This window comes from Aethalodelphis obliquidens, unplaced genomic scaffold (genome assembly GCF_003676395.1).
Source record: "Aethalodelphis obliquidens isolate GAN/ISIS:26980383/991018 unplaced genomic scaffold, ASM367639v1 scaffold68, whole genome shotgun sequence".
NCBI classification, from domain to species: domain Eukaryota; kingdom Metazoa; phylum Chordata; class Mammalia; order Artiodactyla; family Delphinidae; genus Aethalodelphis; species Aethalodelphis obliquidens.
The window spans coordinates 3,075,382-3,095,814 of NW_020838012.1; the positions used below are offsets into that span (position 1 = coordinate 3,075,382).

A 20,433-nucleotide genomic window follows, 5' to 3' on the forward strand; every position below is an offset into this window, starting at 1 on the left:
CTGCATTTGTTTCACAGAGGAAGAATTTCTATTTTCACACTAAATTTTTTTTATGGTTTTATGTCAAGTTCTGCCTTAGTGCTTTAACTTGGGTCTGTATATATAGAGCCTGTAAGACAGCTCATGTATTAAATCGGCCAGATAGAATCTCCTTGAAAAGATCTATCTGCCCAGGATGTAAATATTAGAGGTGGATACACTTGACTAATTAAGCTAATCCTAGAAAATCAATAAGATGCCATCTAATTAAATTACAAATCTTACCTTTGGTTGTGCATGTCTGGCTGTAAGACATGACTGAGAAAAGAATCCCAAAATAAATCTCAAAGCATCCGGGCAGAAAACTTCCAATTAACATAGCAGACTGTTTCAGTATGAAAAAATAGTTTGAGGCTAACCCTTCAGATTTGGAAAATCAATGCCTAAGTTCTACATTTAATTGCTATTTTCTAACATCCATAAATAAGAAAATGAGAGAAAGTAATTCATGTGTTTGCTCCTCTTAACACTGGAGGGACTTTGTAGGGGATAGTAATCTCAACACTTGAAATGGAATTGCCATTTAGGGAGAGAATCTGGTCCCTGTCTCACTCTTGGGCTGTATTGGGGTCAATAAATTTCCTTAATTCAAAGAGACCCACAGGTCCAGGACCTGTGATAACACTAAATCAGGTAACAGGAAATTATAAATTGGAATTGAAAAGTTAAAATGCAATCCACAAAATTCATTCCATACTTCTTCAAGGTGGTTCTCTTTGACATCAAGTTCACTATAATATTTGTAAGTCTAAGGAAGCCTGCTAGAAAAACTATTGCAGAGTAGTAATATTTTTATTCTCTTGGCACAGAGGTTTCGAATTAACTCTTACCAAAGAATTAACTCTTACCAAAGAGTTAATTCTTTGTCTGTTCCTATACCTACCAGGTAAAACAAACAGACAAACAAAAACTCAGGTCCTTCGAAAGGTATTGAATATCAAAACAAGTGATTTCTTTCTAGATCTGTTTTTATTTAAATACTGACTTTAACTGCAGTTTGATTCTTTCTTTGTAAACCTCAAATTCTTAGTATTTGAAGATCTGAAAATTGTAATCTATTTTCACAAGAAAAAGACCATCCTTGTTCAAAGACAAATGTACCATTACTTAAATTGCAAATGTTTATGTCGCACACCCAGACAAGAAATAAAAGCCTGACTAGGGCAGGATTCTGTAAAAACTGTTGCTTTTCTGTATTTACTCTGGAAACTAGAATAGCTAGCTGGAACCCACTAAATCCAAATGCCTCTCTGTAACAACATCTGAAGATGGTCTCTATATATGGGATATTTTTCTTCAAGGATTCAGTGGAAATGTCTGATCCAGACCATGTTAACAGAGCTGTATGGAATATACCCAGTAGTATACCTAATTGTGTACCAAAATTACAATATATATATGTACAATGGGGTTGTAATACTAACTTCTATTCCCACCTCACTCTGGATACATGAAACCCTTGATCAAATATAGCTAAGTGAATCTTATATGTTCTGTCCTAATCTTTATCATATTCTTTTCTGTTGCCCTGGTTAATGATGTTCTTCCCATCTGGGCTATTATGATCTGTCTCTCCATTTGCAACTGCACGAGTTAGGTACAGAATCTTTACCAAGTATATTTCTGAGCATAATTGGTTTTCTTCAATACTAAATTTCTAGATAAGTTACCTATTACACCCAAGAGTAATTCCCTTTTTAAGATATAACTCAGTTTTCCTCTGTCTCTGCCACGGTTTATATATTCAATAACATAATAAGATATGAGTAGAAAATAGAGAAGTATATACCTACTTGCTCTACTTCCCATCAGTAAAAAATAACTGGTTCTAAACTGTAAAGGGCTCTCCCATCTCCATAAACACATTTGATGTCTACGATATTCCTCACTAATCACTAGTGGGGCAGTTTAAAGGTAGCCTCACATCCTTTACTGTTCCTCTTATTGAGAGGTATATTCAAATATCCCTTCCCTTGAATCTGGGCTGGTCTTAGGGACTTGCTTGGCAAATATATATGGCAAGAGATTAAGACATTGCAGGGCTTCTGAGTTATAAGAAGCCTTATAGCTACTGCCTGGGCTGCTATCACTCTGGGGGAAACCAGCCACCAGACAAAAAGTCCATCTACCCTAAGACTTCCATGCTGTAAGGAAGCCCAAGCTAGTCATAAGGAGAGACCGAATGAAAATACCCAGCCAGCCCCAGCTGTTCCAACCATTCCAGCCCAGGCTCAGACTGTGAGAGAAGATACCCTGGGCATTCCAAACAGATATAACATGGAGAACAGAGGAACCCCGTCAACAGTTAGAACCAAGGCCTCAGAACTTTGGCCTCAATCAAGTCCTCCCAGTTTTCTCTAACTATTCAAGTCACCTGAGGGTCCACTCATCATAGAGTATGGATGAGCCATCTCTGGGGGGCCTTTTACAAAATACCTGACCCACAATATGATAAGCCTAGTAAAATAGTTGTTGTTTTATACCACTAAACTTTAGGGTGATTTGCTTTGCAGCGAGAAATAAGTGGAACAGCTAGTAAATACCATCCTTGGGTTTGTTTAGTCATTTCACAATGTTTATCAAGAAGTTTACATTAAAAAAGAAGTTTACATTAGTATACATGGTATTTGCTAATGCTGCCTACAGAAAGAAAATCTCGATTAGCAGGAAATATGTTAAAATCTAGTAGTAATCTATATTCCCAAGCATAGTGGCATTTTACTGTTATAGTAAAGAGCAAAATGTATATCTTCTCTTTTCACAGGTATCTGAGATGTTATTATTGGGCAGTTCGAACTTTAATTACCATTGGGGGCCTTCCAGAACCACAAACTTCATTTGAAATTGTTTTTCAACTGTTGAATTTTTTTTCTGGAGTTTTTGTGTTCTCCAGCTTAATTGGTCAGGTAAACTGAGATGTGAATCCCCGGATATACAATGCTGTCATTTTTGAAAGTCTAACAAGTCTTTATAAACTTTACAGAGAAAAAATCAAAATCTATCTGGTGGGTTTTTTTTTTTTACTAATTTCCATCTATTTTGATGAATTGAATGGGGATGTAAATAGATCAACATTGCCTTTCAATTTTTAAACCATCAAATTTTTCAGAAGACTTGTACACAATGAGTGTTGCGTTAGACTCTCAGAGGGTCACGTTTCTAAGTTAACTTCTTATTTGGTGTTTCCTGAAAACTTTAGAAGCTTCTTTTTTTACTTAAACTTCAAATATTGTCATAAAATCCCTGGCTTAAAATCAACTTCAAAAGTCATTTAAACCAGAGGCTACCAAATGCTGTCTAAATTAATTTAATTAAAAAATCATTGGTTCATAAACGTTTATTATGGTATCTCCTTGCCTTATTCTCAAGGAATCACAGTCTAGTAAGAAAGTAAAACAAATACCCAAATAACTCTATTGCAAGGTAGATGTCATTTGCAAGGGATAGAGCCCAACACCTTTGTAAATTCCCAGATTCACAAGAAATAAAAAGCTCGCAGCATAGCATCTTTAGACGTTATACTTCCTTGTAAGGTACTTTACATATTATATGTCTGCGAGCAAAAGCCATGTTGAGATTTGTGTACGGGGTAAATAGTTAGACAAAATGATTATTACCACTAGATAAATTATTGGTTCCCACTCACCACACTGACAGTGGTATGAATAAAACTCATGTTTTAACAAAATTTAGCAATGAAAACTATTCATTATAATATTTGAAGCTGATAACAAATATAACTCAAATCCTACATCCATGAATGTCAAGGGGCTGCTATCCTTGGTAAGTTCCAGAGGAGAGTTTGAAAGCTCTGTATTAGGTCAGAAAAGGGAAGCTTCCCAGGAGGTTTCATAGAGGAGAATGTATTTAAAAAACCAGATAAGATTCAGTAGTTATAGACAGAGAGTTCAATCAATCAGAAACAGTGTGTGAAAGATAATGATAAAGCACAAGATATGTTTGAGAAAATAGAAGAAGTACCAGAACGATGGGAGTGAAGGACACCTATAAATAAGGTTAGAGATGTATGTAAGGACAAGATATTTTAAGGGCTCTGAATGTTAAATTAAAGATGTTGAACTTTATCCTAAGGGCAATGGGAAATCAGCCAGGGAAGGATTTTTAACAAATAAGAGATTTAAGGAAGATTAATCAAATATAATATAAATTGGAAGGGTCATACAGTTTTAAAATGTAGGTTTTATTATCATTTATGGATGGTGAAGCCAACAGATCAGGAGACCATTTACATTGAAAAGACAGTCTGTTATACAAACAGATCCAAGAAGAGGGGGTCACACCTTGCCAATAGGGCTACATAGGGAGGCACAAGGAAAGGAACTGATCAAGCAGGGTAAGGGGGTTTAAGATTGGTGAGTTCGGATAATTTCAGCAGGCTCTGGGGTGTAGGGACTGTCTCTAGTTGTCTGGTACCTGGCCCTGGAGTAATTGGGGCAGGTGGATAGTAGCCTAGAATATGAGAGCCTAATAAAGAAGGCTGTTGGGAGTATGGGCTCAGGGTTGGCTATTTTGCATGTGAAAGGCACACTCCCAGTAGCTTGCTATCTTTAGGAATCAGCTAACTCTGGGAGGGATAGTCCCAGAAATCAAAGAATCAAAATACAGAAAACAAAAAAACATGGTGCTCAGGGATATGGCAACTTCAGCCTGAACATGGTAATCGAATAGAGAGAGAGACTGTAAAGGAAACTCTATTTAGAAAATGTTTAGGTTTGGAAAATGAACACCAAGCAGTTAAAAACTACAAGCACAAATTATAATCTTACTGCCTGGGGAGATTACATTAACAGTGATTGAAAATAGGAAGCTTGCGGAGACTTCCCTTGTGGTGCAGTGGATAAGACTCCATGCTCCCAATGCAGGGGGCCTGGGTTTGATTCCCCCCACATGCATGCCACAACTAAGGAGCCTGCCTGCCTGCCTGCCGCATCTAAGACCCGGTGCAACCAAATGAATAAATAAATAAATAAATATTAAAAAGAAAATAGGAAGTTTATTTATAGAGAAATGGAATTAATTTGAATATAAATGGCAAAAATCATATTACTTAATAAATTTTTATAAAATATATGTGAGGTAGCCAGACCCCCTTCAATGTTTTCTCAGTTTTGCAGTTGAGTCAACCCCAGTTTAAAGAGATTAAGAGGCAACCCTAATTCATACATGTAATTCATGGTCATATGATAAGGCCATATCATATTGATAAAAATAGTAAAATCTAACATGTATTTAGCACTTACTATGTCCAAGGAAATTTTTACAAGATTAAAAACTATGTCCAGCTCCAGTTAAAATTCTGTTCAAAGTGGTCTTTGGACTAACAGTAGAAGCATCACCTGGGAAATTCAAAATTCAGGCCTCACCCCTTACCTACTGAGTCAGAATTTGCATTTTAATAGGATCTTCAGGTGATTCGTATGCACATGAAAGTTTGAAAGGGCAGCTTTATACCCCACACTGCACCTGCCTTTACAGTGACTTTTCTTTTTTTTTTTTTGCGGTACGTGGGCCTCTCACTGTTGTGGCCTCTCCCGTTGCGGAGCACAGGCTCCGGACGCGCAGGCTCAGCGGCCATGGCTCACGGACGCAGCCGCTCCGTGGCATGGGGGATCTTCCCGGACCGGGGCACGAACCCGTGTCCCCTGCATCGGCAGGCGGACTCTCAACCACTGCGCCACCACGGAAGCCCTACAATGACTTTGAGGACCCAAGGAACAAGAAGAAATATCAAGCCGCTAAACATGTAGGACTAGAGCCAAAAAGAAAGATTGAGGCAGGAGATAGAGATTTGTGCCTTAACTCTCACAGTGAATTAAATAAAGGTGCAGAGAAGGAGAACAGTTAGAAATGAAAGTAAGAAAGCCCTGGACAAAACCTCCACTTGTTCAAAATTTCCATATATAACCACGCCAAGAACTACACCCTGGATGTGATCATCTCATTTTAACTGCAATATTCTATTCTCACATACAACTCAGAGAGAGTGACCTTTTCTTCCTCTAATCTGGAACACACATCATAGAATATATGTCTTCTTCATCTGCACCATCAAAATTCAGCATTGCACATAAAACATTCAGATTACTGTCACTACAAATTATCCGCCCCCAACACTGATCAATAACGCTTTTAATTGTCCTTGGATCCCAATTTAAAACTCTATTAACTTTCCCAACCCAATCTCTGATCTCCCAGTTCTCAAGGCCTTAGGTGACTGGGTAATGTTCATCATCTGTCAGAAATGGCTTGGAAAAAGGAGATCTAGGAACTGAGGTTGTTGAAGAACAGCCCTCGAGGAGTAGGTTAGAAACTGAAAAAGTATCCAGTTTGACTCTCTGCATAGCTACTCGGCAGACACTTTTGACAAGCAGAAGAACCTATTAACTCTGAAATGGAAACCGAGGAAGGCATCACAATAAAAGAGCCATTTGATCTAGATCTCAAAAAATGAGTAGTTTTTCCATAAGCAGAAAAGGCTCAGCTACTAGAATGAATGAGCGAAAGTGACACCCAGGTTTTCCTCTGTATTATAAACCCATAGTCAAAGCAAATTTACAACCACTTGCTTCCCTCTATGTGAGACGAAGAGTCAAGCTATATATCTTTTCTGTGCTGAGACCTTAAAGATCAGCTTTTAACCTAGAGTGGGTTTTCATGGCTGAGTTATAAACATCCGAGAACTAAAACCTGACAGTTCCTTAAGTATTGTCACAGCAGTAGATGATGCTTCAGTAATTTCAGCACATTTCAACTTCTGCTGAATACTATGCCTTAAGCATAATGAGATTTGATTCTATCTGTCTAAGCAACACAAAGGGAAGTATAGAGGTTGCAATTTCGTGATGAATTGAGTCTATATAGCCAGCCACACTGCAAAATCTATGAAGGATGCTTTCTAAGCGAGACTCACCAAAATGGACTAGCCGTTCTGCCAGGTAATTGCTCAACTTTCTTTGCACATTTCTTGCATAAGCACAGCTATATAATTTTTAAAATATCAACTAACATCTTTGCAGTAATATACAAGTTTGCAAAGAAGATTGTGTGCAGTCACATGCATTATGTGACTGAATCCTCACAGAAACCTCACATGGTAGGTAAAACAGGTTCTATTGTCCTTACTGGGTCAGAAAGAGGATACGATTTGCCCAATATTTTATAGGTAAATGGCTGAAAGTAGGACCCAATATCAGTGTGTTAAAAATCAAGTAGTCAGGGATTAGAATAGAATGTATCATGTGAGAACTTTTAATTCAACTGGGCTTATAGTAACTCTGCCACTTCCTCTGCTGGGTGTGGAGTGACCATGTTTGTGGTTTTAGATGCAAGATGTAATTGGGGCAGCTACAGCCAATCAGAGCAACTTCCGCACCTGCATGGATCATACCATTGCCTACATGAACACTTATTCCATTCCTAAGATTGTGCAGAATCGGGTCAGGACTTGGTATAAATATACATGGGACTCTCAAAGAATGCTAGGTAAGCACGGCAAATTACTGACTAAAACCCTGTAAAACGTGTCCTATAATGAAAATCCTATAAGGCAGCAATGGCAACTAACTGGGTTTGAAAAAGATTGGGAAACAACCAAATAATCTTTAAAGCATTAATTTAATACCATGGGCTTTTTTTCCTTAAATATTCAGACATAACTTACGGGTTATGCAAATCCTTCAAGAGCAAAGGCTAAATTTTATTCAGTGCCCACCAGATGCTAGATATTACACACATTAGCTCATAAAATCTTCATCAAAAAAAAAAAAATGGGGAAAATTTGGTGTCATCAACCCCCTCTTAGGAGACAAGGAAATGGAAGCTCCTAACTGAAAAAATTGGCCAAGGACACAGAGGCCTTAGACAAATGGCCTAAACGGAAGTGAGACATGCACCTGTTCTCCTCCAAACCCTTGCTCTCTCTGTGATATCATCCTCTTCCCAGAGCACAGTGAGTACTCAGAACAGCAATCTTTCAAGCCATTTTCAACCTGCTACAGGTCTCCTCTAATAGTTCCTTAATCATTCATGGTGTCTACTATTAGGACTATAACACTGGAGTTAAAAATAATGTTTACTAAAGATGTAAAGTAAGTTAATGCACTAGTTGACAATAATCAGATTCACCTTTTAGTTTGCTCCTCACCATATAAAACTAGGAATTAGTGCTACTGAGAAGCCAATAAAGCTACTGCCCTCAGAATGCAAATTACAATGCGATTCCCAAATTGGAAGAATCAATATTGTGAAAATGACTATACTATCCAACGCAATCTACAGATTCAATGCAATCCCTATCAAATTATCAATGGCATTTTTTACAGAACTAGATCAAAAAATTTCACAATTTGTATGGAAACACAAAAGACCCCAAATGCCAAAGCAATTTTGAGAAAGAAAAAGTGAGCTGGAGGAATCAGACTCCCTGACTTCAGACTATACTACAAAGCTGCAGTAATCAAGACAATACGGTACTGGCACAAAAACAGAAATATAGATCAATGGAACAGGATAGAAAGCCCAGAGATAAACCCACGCACATATGGTCAATTAATCTATGAGAAAGGAAGCAAGCATATATGATGGAGAAAAGACAGCCTCTTCAATAAGTGGTGCTGGGAAAACTGGACAGCTACATGTAAAAGAATGAAATTAGAACACTCCCTAATACCATACACAAAAATAAACTCAAAATGGATTAGAGACCTAAATGTAAGACTGGACACTATAAAACTTTTAGAGGAAAACATAGGAAGAACACTTTTTGACATAAATCACAGCAAGATCTTTTTTGATCCACCTCCTAGCATAATGGAAATAAAAACAAAAATAAACAAATGGGACCTAATGAAACTTAAAAGCTTTTGCACAGCAAAGGAAACTACAAACAAGACAAAAAGACAACCCTCAGAATGGGAGAAAATATTTGCAAATGAATCAATAGACAAAGGATTAATCTCCAGAATATATAAACAGCTCATGCAGCTCAATATTAAAAAAACAAACAACCCAATCCAAAAATGGGCAGAAGACCTAAATAGACATTTCTCCAAAGAAGACATACAGATGGCCAAGAAGCACATGAAAAGCTGCTCAACATCACTAATTATTAGAGAAATTCAAATCAAAACTACAATGAGGTATCACCTCACACCAGTTAGAATGGGCATCATCAGAAAATTTACAAACAACAAATGCTGGAGAAGGTGTGGAGAAAAGGGAACCCTCTTGCACTGTTGGTGGGAATGTAAACTGATACAGCCACTACAGAGAACAGTATGGAGGTTCCTTAAAAAACTAAAAAAAGAACTACCATATGACCCAGAATCCCACTACTGGGCATACACCCAGAGAAAACCATAATTCAAAAAGACACATGCACCCCAATGTTCATTGCAGCACTATTTACAATAGCCAGGATATGGAAGCAACCTAAATGCCCACCAACAGATGAATGGATAAAGAAGATGTGGCATATATATACAATGGAATATTACTCAGCCATAAAAAGGAATGAAATTGAGTCATTTGTAGAGACATGGATGGATATAGAGACTGTCATACAGAATGAAATAAGTCAGAAAGAGAAAAATAAATATCGTATATTAATGCATATATGTGGAACCTAGAAAAATGGTACAGATGAACCAGTTTGCAGGGCAGAAATTGAGACACAGATGTAGAGAACAAACATATGGACACCAAGGGGGGAAAGTAGCAGGGCGCTGGTGGTGGTGGTGGTGTGATGAATTGGGAGATTGGGATTGACATATATACACTAATATGTATCAAATGGATAACTAATAAGAACCTGCTGTATAAAAACTAAGTAAAATAAAATTCAAAAAACAAAAACAAAACAAAGTTTCTTAGAAGCAGGTAAGAATCACTGGTTGTTGACGGTAGGACCTTATCTTCTCCTTTCTGCCAGTCTTAAGAGGTTCCAACCACAGGTTTAGAACCTCTTCCTGAATCTAAATGACAAAAACAACAAACTTTTTTCTTAAACATACACAGCTATTCCTGCGGGCATCTCAAGCAGGGAGGAAGAGGGGCAGTAACAGGCTCCTTCCCTCTGTCCCTGTGGACACGGCTCCAACTCCTTCATTTAGGAAGGAACTAGAGAAAAAAAACCCTTGGAAACAAGGAGCTGTGTTTTTATGGAAAAGATTTTCATATTTAGAACCAATGTTGGAATCAAAATAAGGATATAGTATAGAAATTTTTTTTCTTTTCTAAATGGATGCAAGAAAACATCAAAAGTAATCAGCTCTCAGAAACCCATAATATACTGTAGACTAAAAATGGGCAGTTTTATTCATGGACCATTTTATCAGCCTGAAGGCCCATCATTTAATTCACACGTAGAAAAATCTTTAATGTATTCACAAACTTCATTGAGTTAATAAGCAAGTAAATAACAATAATTTGAGTTTACTCACTTAACAGATTTCTTCTTTAGATTCCACTCCCAGCTCAGCCACCCACCACTTATGCACAGATGAGTAAATCACTTACAGCCTCTCTGAGTTTCAGTTCCCCTTTTGTTTCTTCTTTCCAGAAAGTAGGAGTAAGAATACTTATCCTTAGGGTTGTCATGAGGGTCCAATAAGATCATGACAGGACTCTGTAAGCTACACGGTATTCATTATTCTTTGCCATCCTTAGGATGTTAGGGCTGGTCTGCAGAATCAGAAGACAGGAACTAGATCCTTTTCCCATCCCAGTTTGTTTGCTAGCCTTTGTCCCATCATCACTAAGCTTTAAAATTTCAGCAAACACAAAATTCTGGAATTATTCAGAACTATTATGTCACCAATATTGAAAATACTTCTTTTCTTTCATGCAAGTAATAGTGCTATTATGATAAGTATGTATGTCCAATAGAAGCAATGAAAATATAGACTGTGATGAAGCTGTTTATAAAAAGAGTTGATATTTTGTTTCCTTTATTTTTTTAATTGTCCTTGAACTTTGATGTTTTTTCCTTAATTATTCTCCTTTATGGATTGATGTGTTTATCTTTATGAAGATGAATCCGACCTACTTGAGACACTGCCAACTACAATGCAGTTAGCCCTCACCATTGATGTGAACTTCAGCATCATCAGCAAAGTCGACTTGTTCAAGGCAAGTGTTTTTCCAATTCATAGGAAGGCACCATATCAATTACTCTGTAAAAATCAAAGCTCTTGCTGAATTCTTGGTTGATAATTTGTTCTTTGAGCATTTACACTATATTGTCTCCCTGTCATCTGTCCTCCATTGTTCTGATATAAAATAAACTATTACTCTTATTGGAAAAAAAAACAAAACAAACAAAAAAGCTCTTGCTGAATACAGCATTTATGGGTTTTTTGCCTTTATGTTTACAACATCAAAATAATCTAGAGAATTTATGTGAAATTAGAATCAAATAAACTACGGATCTCTCTTCAGCAGATGACTTGTTTAGAAGCCTCTCTCTCCTAACTGGTGTCAAAGAAGAAGAGTTCTTCAAGGTCTTCTTGCATTAATTTAAATATAATTAAATTCTACAGCTCTATATCTTTGCTACTACACATGTCATCTCCCATTTACGAATATGCCTTGGCAATGCATGGCAAATCAGGCCCCAGATTAGCTCTGGTTTGGCCTGACAGTCAGAGAATCATGCCTAATCATGTCTCCAATACAAATGCTTAGGATTTAGATTTTTTACATGGCCAAATTCAAATTTAGAGGGTTTTTTTTAAAAGAAAAAATGTATAGCAAAGAAAATTTTAATGTTTTGAATGTTTTTAATTTTCTGCCCTCTCTTCAATGCATTATACTATATGGAAGTTTTTCTCACCTAACACTTATTCTGTGTGTGGCATTTACTGATTCGTCTATTTAATTAATTCATTCAACGAACATTTATTAAGTTCCTACTATGTTCCAGGCACCATATTAGCCACTAGGAATTCAACTTCTAAAAACAAATACTTGCACACATGAGGCTTAAATTCCAAAAGAGAGGAATGAAAAATAAGTATATAATATGTGAGAAGGTGATAATGCTATGAACAAAATTAAACAGATTAAAGAGGATGAGGGAGGTACTGGGCATGAAATGTCTGCTCTAATGAAGTGCAATTGAGCATCTGGGCAGAGGACTGCAGGATGCAAGGGAGTGAGCTATGCAGATATTGGGAGTGGGAGAGGAGGGATGGACAGAGAGGGAATATTACAGGAGGATGGACAAGATGAAGCCCTGATCTGGGAGGCTGGAGCAAAGGCAGAGTGATGTAAAGCAAGAGTAGTCAGAGGAAAGTAAAAACAGGAAGGATGAGTCAGGGGGCAAGTTAATGCAGGGCTTTGGAGGCTGTAGCATAAAATTTGGATTGTACTCTGAGATGCAAAACCCACTAAAGATCTTGAGCAGAAGATGATCTACTTGAGATCTGTTTGAAAGGGATTTTTTCCTGCTCTGTGGAGAGTAGACCAGGAAGCAAACATGGAAGTCAGGGAGGCCAAAGAGGGATAACATCTTTAGACGTCTATAGGGATGATGGTGATCAGACCCAGAATAGTAGGAGCAGAGTTAAAAAGTGGCCAAATATTGGATGTATTCAAAGGAAGAGCCCACAGTTTTTGCTGTTTGATTTTGTGAAGGGAGAGAGAGACAGAAATGAAGGATGATTCAGGATTTAAGCTGAGGAACAAAGATACCATTTGCAAAATAGGAAATTTTAGAGTAAGTGTAGGGTGAGGAGGGTAGAAATAGACTGTTTTTGGATGTGTTGGTTTGAGGTGAGAGTTAGACTTTAGATAGAATGTCATGTAGGCAGTTTGATAAATAAATCTGAGTTTAGGGGAGAGGTCCAAGCTGGAGCCATAAATTTGGGCAAATCAACATATTGATGGATTTTAAGCTAGGGACTAGATATTATCCCCTATTATGTAACCCAGACAGAAAGATATGCCTTGAAAATACATAATCGATACCATTGTGGGCAAGATGAAGAAGCAGACTCTGTATGGTAAAATGGTTAGGCAGAGTCACCCTCGATGTTAAGTTACCGTACAGTGTCCTAAAGGGCCTTAGGAAGGAAGAGAGGGGATGGGAGGGAGGATGCCCTGGGGTCAATTCCTGGAGATTATAGGAAAGGAGTTTCCTAATTGGAAAGTGGTTCCCAATTTCTAGTGTGAGTGCCACAGTGGAAGCTCTGGTGAGGTAGAAGCACCACGGAATGTATTCAAACAGTTTTCTGATCTTCTACCAGGGAGACTGGGAAAGGGATTTCTACCTTGGTTAACAGGTTCATCTAGATAAATGGTATTCAAGCTGCAGCTTGCAATTCATTTAGGGATCATGAATTCAATTAAATGGGTCACAAACAGCATATAAAGTAGACAAGAAAATATCAGAGTGCCTCACACATAAGTAAGGGTAAGCACTGTATTACAAAATTTTTGTTTCAGTTATTTATTTTTGTAATACACATATACATATCTATGTGTGTACAGGGCACAATGTAAATGTCTTTGTTACTACAAGTTACGGTCAGAAAAGGTATGAAAGCCACAAGGCTAAATTAACAGTATTTTTAAATGCTATAAAATTTTTTACAACTTAAGGACTAGCTTAATTGAGAATAAATGAGAATAAGTGAGAACCAGCTACATTTTAAAGAAAACAAAAGCTTTAAATTATATACCAGTGACTTTTATGGGGTTATCTCTGATCTGGGAAGTTATCAGTTTTCAACCTCAGAGTTTTTTCCTTTGTTTTTACATATATTTTTGGAAATCCATAAAATCAGCAACATCTGATTGAGAAAAAAATGTTAAATCTTCACATGTTGCTAACGTACATAAATATAGATTCATTCTTTCCTGACATTTCCATTAAAGATGTAGCTCCTTCCAGAAAGAAACCATTTCCATTTATATTTCTGTTAAATGAAAAAATTATTTTTTTACCTAAAGCCAAATGAAGTAGAAAATAAGCAGGTATGGAAGCTTTCTAAATTTATTTCTTTTCTAAATCTTGCTAAGACAGTCTTAGTGGTTTGTACAAATTTGTTATTTTCTTAGGGAGGAAATATGCTGACTAGGGATCTTATATGCTTACCTCATAAATTATACCCAGTTGACTCGTGTTGCTTCTGATTCAGTCACCGTTCACTGAGAGCCACCTATGGCCTCAAGGGGCTGAGGCACAAAGGAGGAAACCTTTGGAGCGTGTGTGCCCAGAGGATGCTCAGGAAGCTTCAGAGTGAAAAGGGGGAGGCTCCCGGGCAGGAGCCTCATTATCACTCATTAGGACCAAAACATGGGGTGACAACAAAAGGTGAATCTAGAAAGGTCAACTGAAGCCAGGCTATAGTGTGTGGGCCCAATCCTATAGGCTAAGGAAGCTGGAAAGGAGGAAACCGACAGCACAGATTTCAGTTTTATAAAGACAAAAAATGGGGACACTTTGAATAAATCAGAATATCCAGGGATAATAAAGAAGGGTGACTCAACTGCTGAAAGCCTCCATATCTTGAATTCTCCCTGAAAATGAATCTTCCAGATCTTTAAAAGGCAGGCAGGCAGGAAGAGAGAGAGAAAGAGACAGAAAAAAGAGACAGAGCGAGAGACAGAGAAAGAGACAGAGAGATCTGACACCAAGATTGGAGGCTAGCAGGCATGCTTTGTGTCTTCCCAATCTTCAGGATTAGGATAAATTAAAGGTACTTGAAAATCATTTAACTCACAAATACCTAGTTTAAGATGTCCTAAAGAATATTTTAAGTTTGTATCTTGGACCTTCAGTCAAAAATTTCACAAGGACTTTTCTCCATTTTGTAAATTTGTGAAGGGATAAGATGTAGTAGAATTTGTTTGCAATGCAGCACCAGATAATAATTCTATGCTAAATAAACTTGCTTCAGTTTTTCCAGAAATATGTCTGTAACTTTATTTGTGCATTGTATTCCATTTTTAAAACTCCAAAAAGGACAATGTGCTTATATTTCTTTCCTTTTAGCCTTGTGAAACTTGTTTATATATTAGTGGAACAGTGAGTATCCTAATGCTTTAACAAAAGTAATATAAGTAATGCTGGAGTATCAGAAATTATAATATGGACAATGTTACATGAAGGAGGTCCATACTGTCCATGATCCTTCATTCCCAGTACTGTCACCATATACCTTGCTATACCCAATACTCACATGGCCCCTGTATTAGTCAGGGTACTTCAGAGAAACAGAATCAGTGAGATATGTGTGTGTGTGTGTGTGTGTGTGTGTGTGTGTGTGTGTGTGTGTGTATAGAGAGAGAGAGAGAGAGACAGGGAAAGAGAGATTTATTTTAAAGACTGGCTCATGCAATCATGAGGACTGACAGGTCTAAAACCTTCAGGAGAGGTCAGCATGTTGGAGAACCTGGGAAGTGTTAATGTTGCAGCTCAAGTCCAAAGACAGTCTAGAAGCAGAATTCCCTCTTCCTCAGGGAACTTCAGACTTTTTTCTCTTAAGGCTTTCAACTGACTGGATGAGGCTGACCCACATAATGGAGTGTACCCTGTTTTACTGAAAGTTTACTGATTTAAATGTTAATCTTAACTAAAAAATACCTTCACGGGCTTCCCTGCTGGCGCAGTGGTTGAGAGTCAGCCTGCCGATGCAGGGGACACGGGTTCGTGCCCCGATCCGGGAGGATCCCACATGCCGCAGAGCGGCTGGGCCCGTGAGCCATGGCCGCTGAGCCTGTGCATCCGGAGTCTGTGCTCCGCAGCGGGAGAGGCCACAACAGTGAGAGGCCCGTGTACCGCAAAAATAAAAAAAAAAAAAAACAACCTTCACAATGACATTTAGACTTGTATTTGACCAAATATCTGAGTACCATGGCCTAGCCAAGTTGACACAGAGTTAACCGTCACAGCCCCCCAAACACTGTCAAGCTGTACGGAATATAATTGTCAAAGAAACCAAGCTGTTGCTAAGACCAATTTTTTTTTCCTTTTTTTTTTTTTTTTTTTTGGCCGCACTCTATGACTTTTAGGATCTTAATTCCCTGACCAGGGATTGAACGCAGGGCCACGGCAGTGAAAGTGCCAAGTCCTAACCACTGGACCACCAAGGAAGTCCCCCCAATTTTAAAATTGATACTTGTATCTTCTCAAACCTAATAGCTGCTATTTACTGAGTTCTCATTGTGTGCTACACTGTGTTTTCTTCTTTGTTACCTTCTCTCAATTAATTCTCACAGCAAGCCTCTGAGAAAAGGTTTATGACCACCCCACCCCCACCCCCACCCCATTTTACAGAAAGTACAAACTACTTACCTGACTGAGGCCAAAGAGCTAGAAGCAACGGGACAGAGTTTGAGCACTGATTTTTCTTATGCTACAGTCTACAGTCTTAACCCTTCAATGAAGCCACCTTTCAGTTCTCCACCAGCCCTGTCTGGATATGTGATAAGAGGCTGAGAATTTTCCCTAGAGTCAAAAAGCAATGTAAGCTCAAGGCCATCCTTTGGTGATTTTCACAGACTTAGACTTGGCATGCCAGTTAGTTTCACACCAGATACCTAAATTCACACACACTGTGCTATTCTCCTACTAAGAAAAGACCTTGAATCTCATGTGTTTTTTTTTCTCCCTCTTAATCAAAGCAGGTAGAATTAAAGTCACAGAATTTCACCAAAACTTTGCTTCAATCAACTATGGTTAATTAGTAAGATCTGCTACTTCTACATGGGGTGATCAGAGTTTCTAAAGAGCTTAGAGATGAATAGTCATTTTTTAAAAATTGTTCACAAAAATAATTCTCTTCCTTTCAGATTGCATGTTTTTCCAGCCCAAGCTCAAGTATTAACCTAACAAGGAGTGATTCATTTCTATGAGGTTGGGCAATTTCCCCTCATTTCTGATGATTTATTATTTTTATATTGATTTTTAAATACGTTTTATCAAATTAAATGCTAGGGAAATCACATTTTGCCTCTACCACTAAATTACCAGAAATAAGAGAAAATTTAATAAAAGTTCTGTTGCGCCACCTAGTGTCTAGAATTTAAATTGCATCCTTTAGAAACTGAAAAAGAGCGCCCTGCTTAATGGAAAGGAAAGACACCAAAATGGGAATGTTGGTACCACCAGTCTGTCAAGGAAAGCACAATACGCTGCCTTGGTAAAAATGGAGAACCCATCCCAAACAGGACACCTCACTGGGATCTGTGACTCATTGTCATTATATGGCAAGTAGAGCCTGGAAAGGCTTTGACTTCAGTGATAGGAAATATGTGGAGAAAGAATTTTGTATGTGAGTGGCAGACTGAGCCAGGAATGAAATGGGAATGGCAAAATTATTTCTTCCCCTCACACAAGGGTCCCCTGTCAGTGACATCCTAATCACATATTTCCTCCCAAGGGCCTGAAATCAGAGCATTACAGGGAGGTTTACTACATTTCATTTTTAACTTTATTTTTAACCCTGGTGGTAAACGTAATAAGGTATTGTGTCTAGACTTTTTAAAGTATTTTGAACAATAAACTTATAACCCAGATGAACTCCATTCAACTACACATGCTGAGCAGTTACTCTGTCCAAAGCACTAGTGGGGTACCCCAGATACTGCACGCATATAGTCCCTGCTCTCTACTGCCTCTCAGAAGTGTGGGGAAATTCTATATAAATAAGATGACACCCTTAGCTGTTCTGTGATAATTCAGTGACTCAAAACATATAAAGTGTTTATCTCAATACCTTGGATATAGTAAGTTATATTGTTATTATTGCTATTATTACTGAGAAATAAAACTGATTCAGTCACAGGGGAGTTTTCACACAGGTAAAATCAGTGTGTAGCTGTGCTTGATCATAGGAAGATGGATTAGATTCCTCCTCAGGGTTTCATCCAACTTGTGACTTCTCACTTTGACTATGTGATACTGAGCCTCCTAGAAAAATAGAATTATTGTCAGTTCTCAGGAAAGCTTGATGGAGATGACTTTACTTGTGTTTGCAAATGTTAAGCATAAGGTTGGGTCTGATATCACTTAGAATTCAATAAGTTATGACATCATAGTACCTTGCAAATTATTTATCACATTTGACTTTAGCATGGGTAACTGGATTCAGAATTCCTGCCCTAGACATATTACCCATCATTTGCTTAGTGGGAATGGAGTTTAAGATGGGACAAAGCATGTCCTTTTATCTTCTCAGCTCAAGGCTGAGCTGAGAAGAGCCCTGAAGACTGTTTATACTTGAGGGTGACTTAAAGTTACAGTGAGTTATATATTACTGATAATATCTTAAGTTCTTTTCCGAAGAACTTAAGGAGGAATGAGCCTAGAAATGAAGGAATCCTTCAGGACTGAGAAAGTAAACATCCAAAGGTAAATTTTACCAACTTTACAATTGCATTCAGAGCTTGCAAGTATTAAAAGAAGAACTTCCTGGGTATAGGACCCATCATCTAAAGTATAGGTTATGTTTTGAATAAAAATAAAATTTCTCCCAACTTCATTCAAATCTCCAAAAGCCTTATTCAAATCTGTAACACAGTTTTTATACAGCACTGAATTTCCCATTGTTGAAAAAGGAATAATTTCTAATAACTTCATTCTATACATCAGGCCATATTTATTTAGTGCCTGGCATGCCCCATGCCCTGGCGGGACCCTGGGCATATGGAAGCGACTAATATACAAATCTTGCCCTTGAGTTGCTCAGAATGTAGATCAAACACACAAACACACACACACACACACACACAGATGAGTCTCTTCCTCTGACATCTCTTGCATGTGTGACCTTAGTGAAATAGTCAATAGACTGCCCGAGCCTCTGTTACCTCATCTAAAAACCAAGAGTGTTAACAATATATTAATTAATGCCAAGCATCACAGAAAGGATGAAAGAATTAAATAGATGAAAATAAGAAAATAAAATATAATACAAATGTTGTGTTAATACAATGTTAATATTGACATTTACACAGGTACTCTCACTTTACAAAAGAAAAGGAACATTTATGAAACAATGACTGGGCTCTTTCTGTGAATCAGAAGTTTTCCTAATTACTTCTATAAAGGAAATGGAGCTGCATTATAAAGAAAAAAATGCTAGCCCTGGGATGTAATTCTTTTTTATCATACGATAATGGAGCACACTGTATCTCAAGAAAATAGTCATTTTGTGGGGGAGGGAGGAGATAACTGTTCTCAAATACATCATAAAACATAATGACTTCATAAGGCAAACTTGATTTCACTAAGCCAAAATACAGAAAGGAAGGATCTAGTCATAAATCACAGTTGCCCCAAGGCTGGTGGCACCTATCCCCAAAGCAATCATTAGGGGAAAGAATCACTTAGTTGGTGAAGCTTAAATTGTAATTTTTTTATTACATACAACTGCTATGTTCTGTTTACATAGCTAATACTTTCTATGCAAGTACATTGATAAAAACTCATATTTATAATGGTTTAAATGCTTTTCTCTGAGGAAATCCAAGCCATAAGCTAACAGCTCTCCATTTAAGTATTTGGTCATTTCTACTGAGGAAAGTATTAATTGTTTGTCAATCTATTTTAAGACTTATCTCCTAATTTGTTCCAACACTTCCATTAATTGGGTCTCTTTATAGTGCTTTCTGCCAGTGAGCTAATCTGAAAGATAGAAGAGAAAAGATGAAATGTGTTCCTTCTCAAAGAGGATTTTGTTCCTACAAACAATCTTGGGATGCGTGTTTTACTTTACTTTTATTAATATTAATAAAAGTTGAAGTCTCATCAATTCTTCTTGCCAGTTCTATTCTCCTTTCTCCCTCCTCAGAGGTGGCCACTAAAATGATTTTAAGGATATCCTTCCAATCCTCATTTTTATTTTACTTTTTATCTATATAAACATCAATGACAGGTAGTTTTTTTTTTGTTTGTTTTGTTTTTTGAGGTACGCGGGCCTCTCACCGCTGCGGCCTCTCCCGTTGCGGAGCACAGGCTCCGGACGCGCAGGCTCAGCGGCCATGGCTCACGGGCCTAGCCCCGCTGCATGTGGGATCTTCCAGGACCGGGGCATGAACCCATGTCCCCTGCATCGGCAGGCGGACTCAACCACTGCACCACCAGGGAAGCCCGGTAGTATTATTTTGTACAGATTTTTTCATAGTTGGAGTCATAATGAATATATTCTATAGCTTGCTTTTGTGCAGACCACATTATTTGTTGAATTCAATCACATCTAGAGAGAGAGAGAACTGATTTATTGACTTTAACCACTTTATGGTATTGCAACCTACAAATCTTCGATATTTTTACCTGTCCACAGATTGCCATTTTGTTGTTTCCAGTTTTTTCAGTACTGAAAATAATACTGCCACTCACATCTTTGTACATTTATGGAATTATTGCCA

The 20,433-nt window shown here is 37.7% G+C and overlaps 1 protein-coding gene across 1 annotated transcript in view; it reads left to right on the forward strand.

Annotated features, from left to right (window-relative positions):
* The window catches only part of CNGB3 (cyclic nucleotide gated channel subunit beta 3), a 141,759-nt gene that overhangs the window by 89,783 nt on the left and 31,543 nt on the right, over positions 1-20,433 (forward strand). The window contains exons 11-13 of the mRNA XM_027089761.1: positions 2,804-2,945; positions 7,383-7,542; positions 11,090-11,187. Of these exons, the coding sequence (XP_026945562.1) occupies positions 2,804-2,945; positions 7,383-7,542; positions 11,090-11,187 (400 nt within the window). The remainder of the gene's footprint in view (positions 1-2,803; positions 2,946-7,382; positions 7,543-11,089; positions 11,188-20,433) is intronic.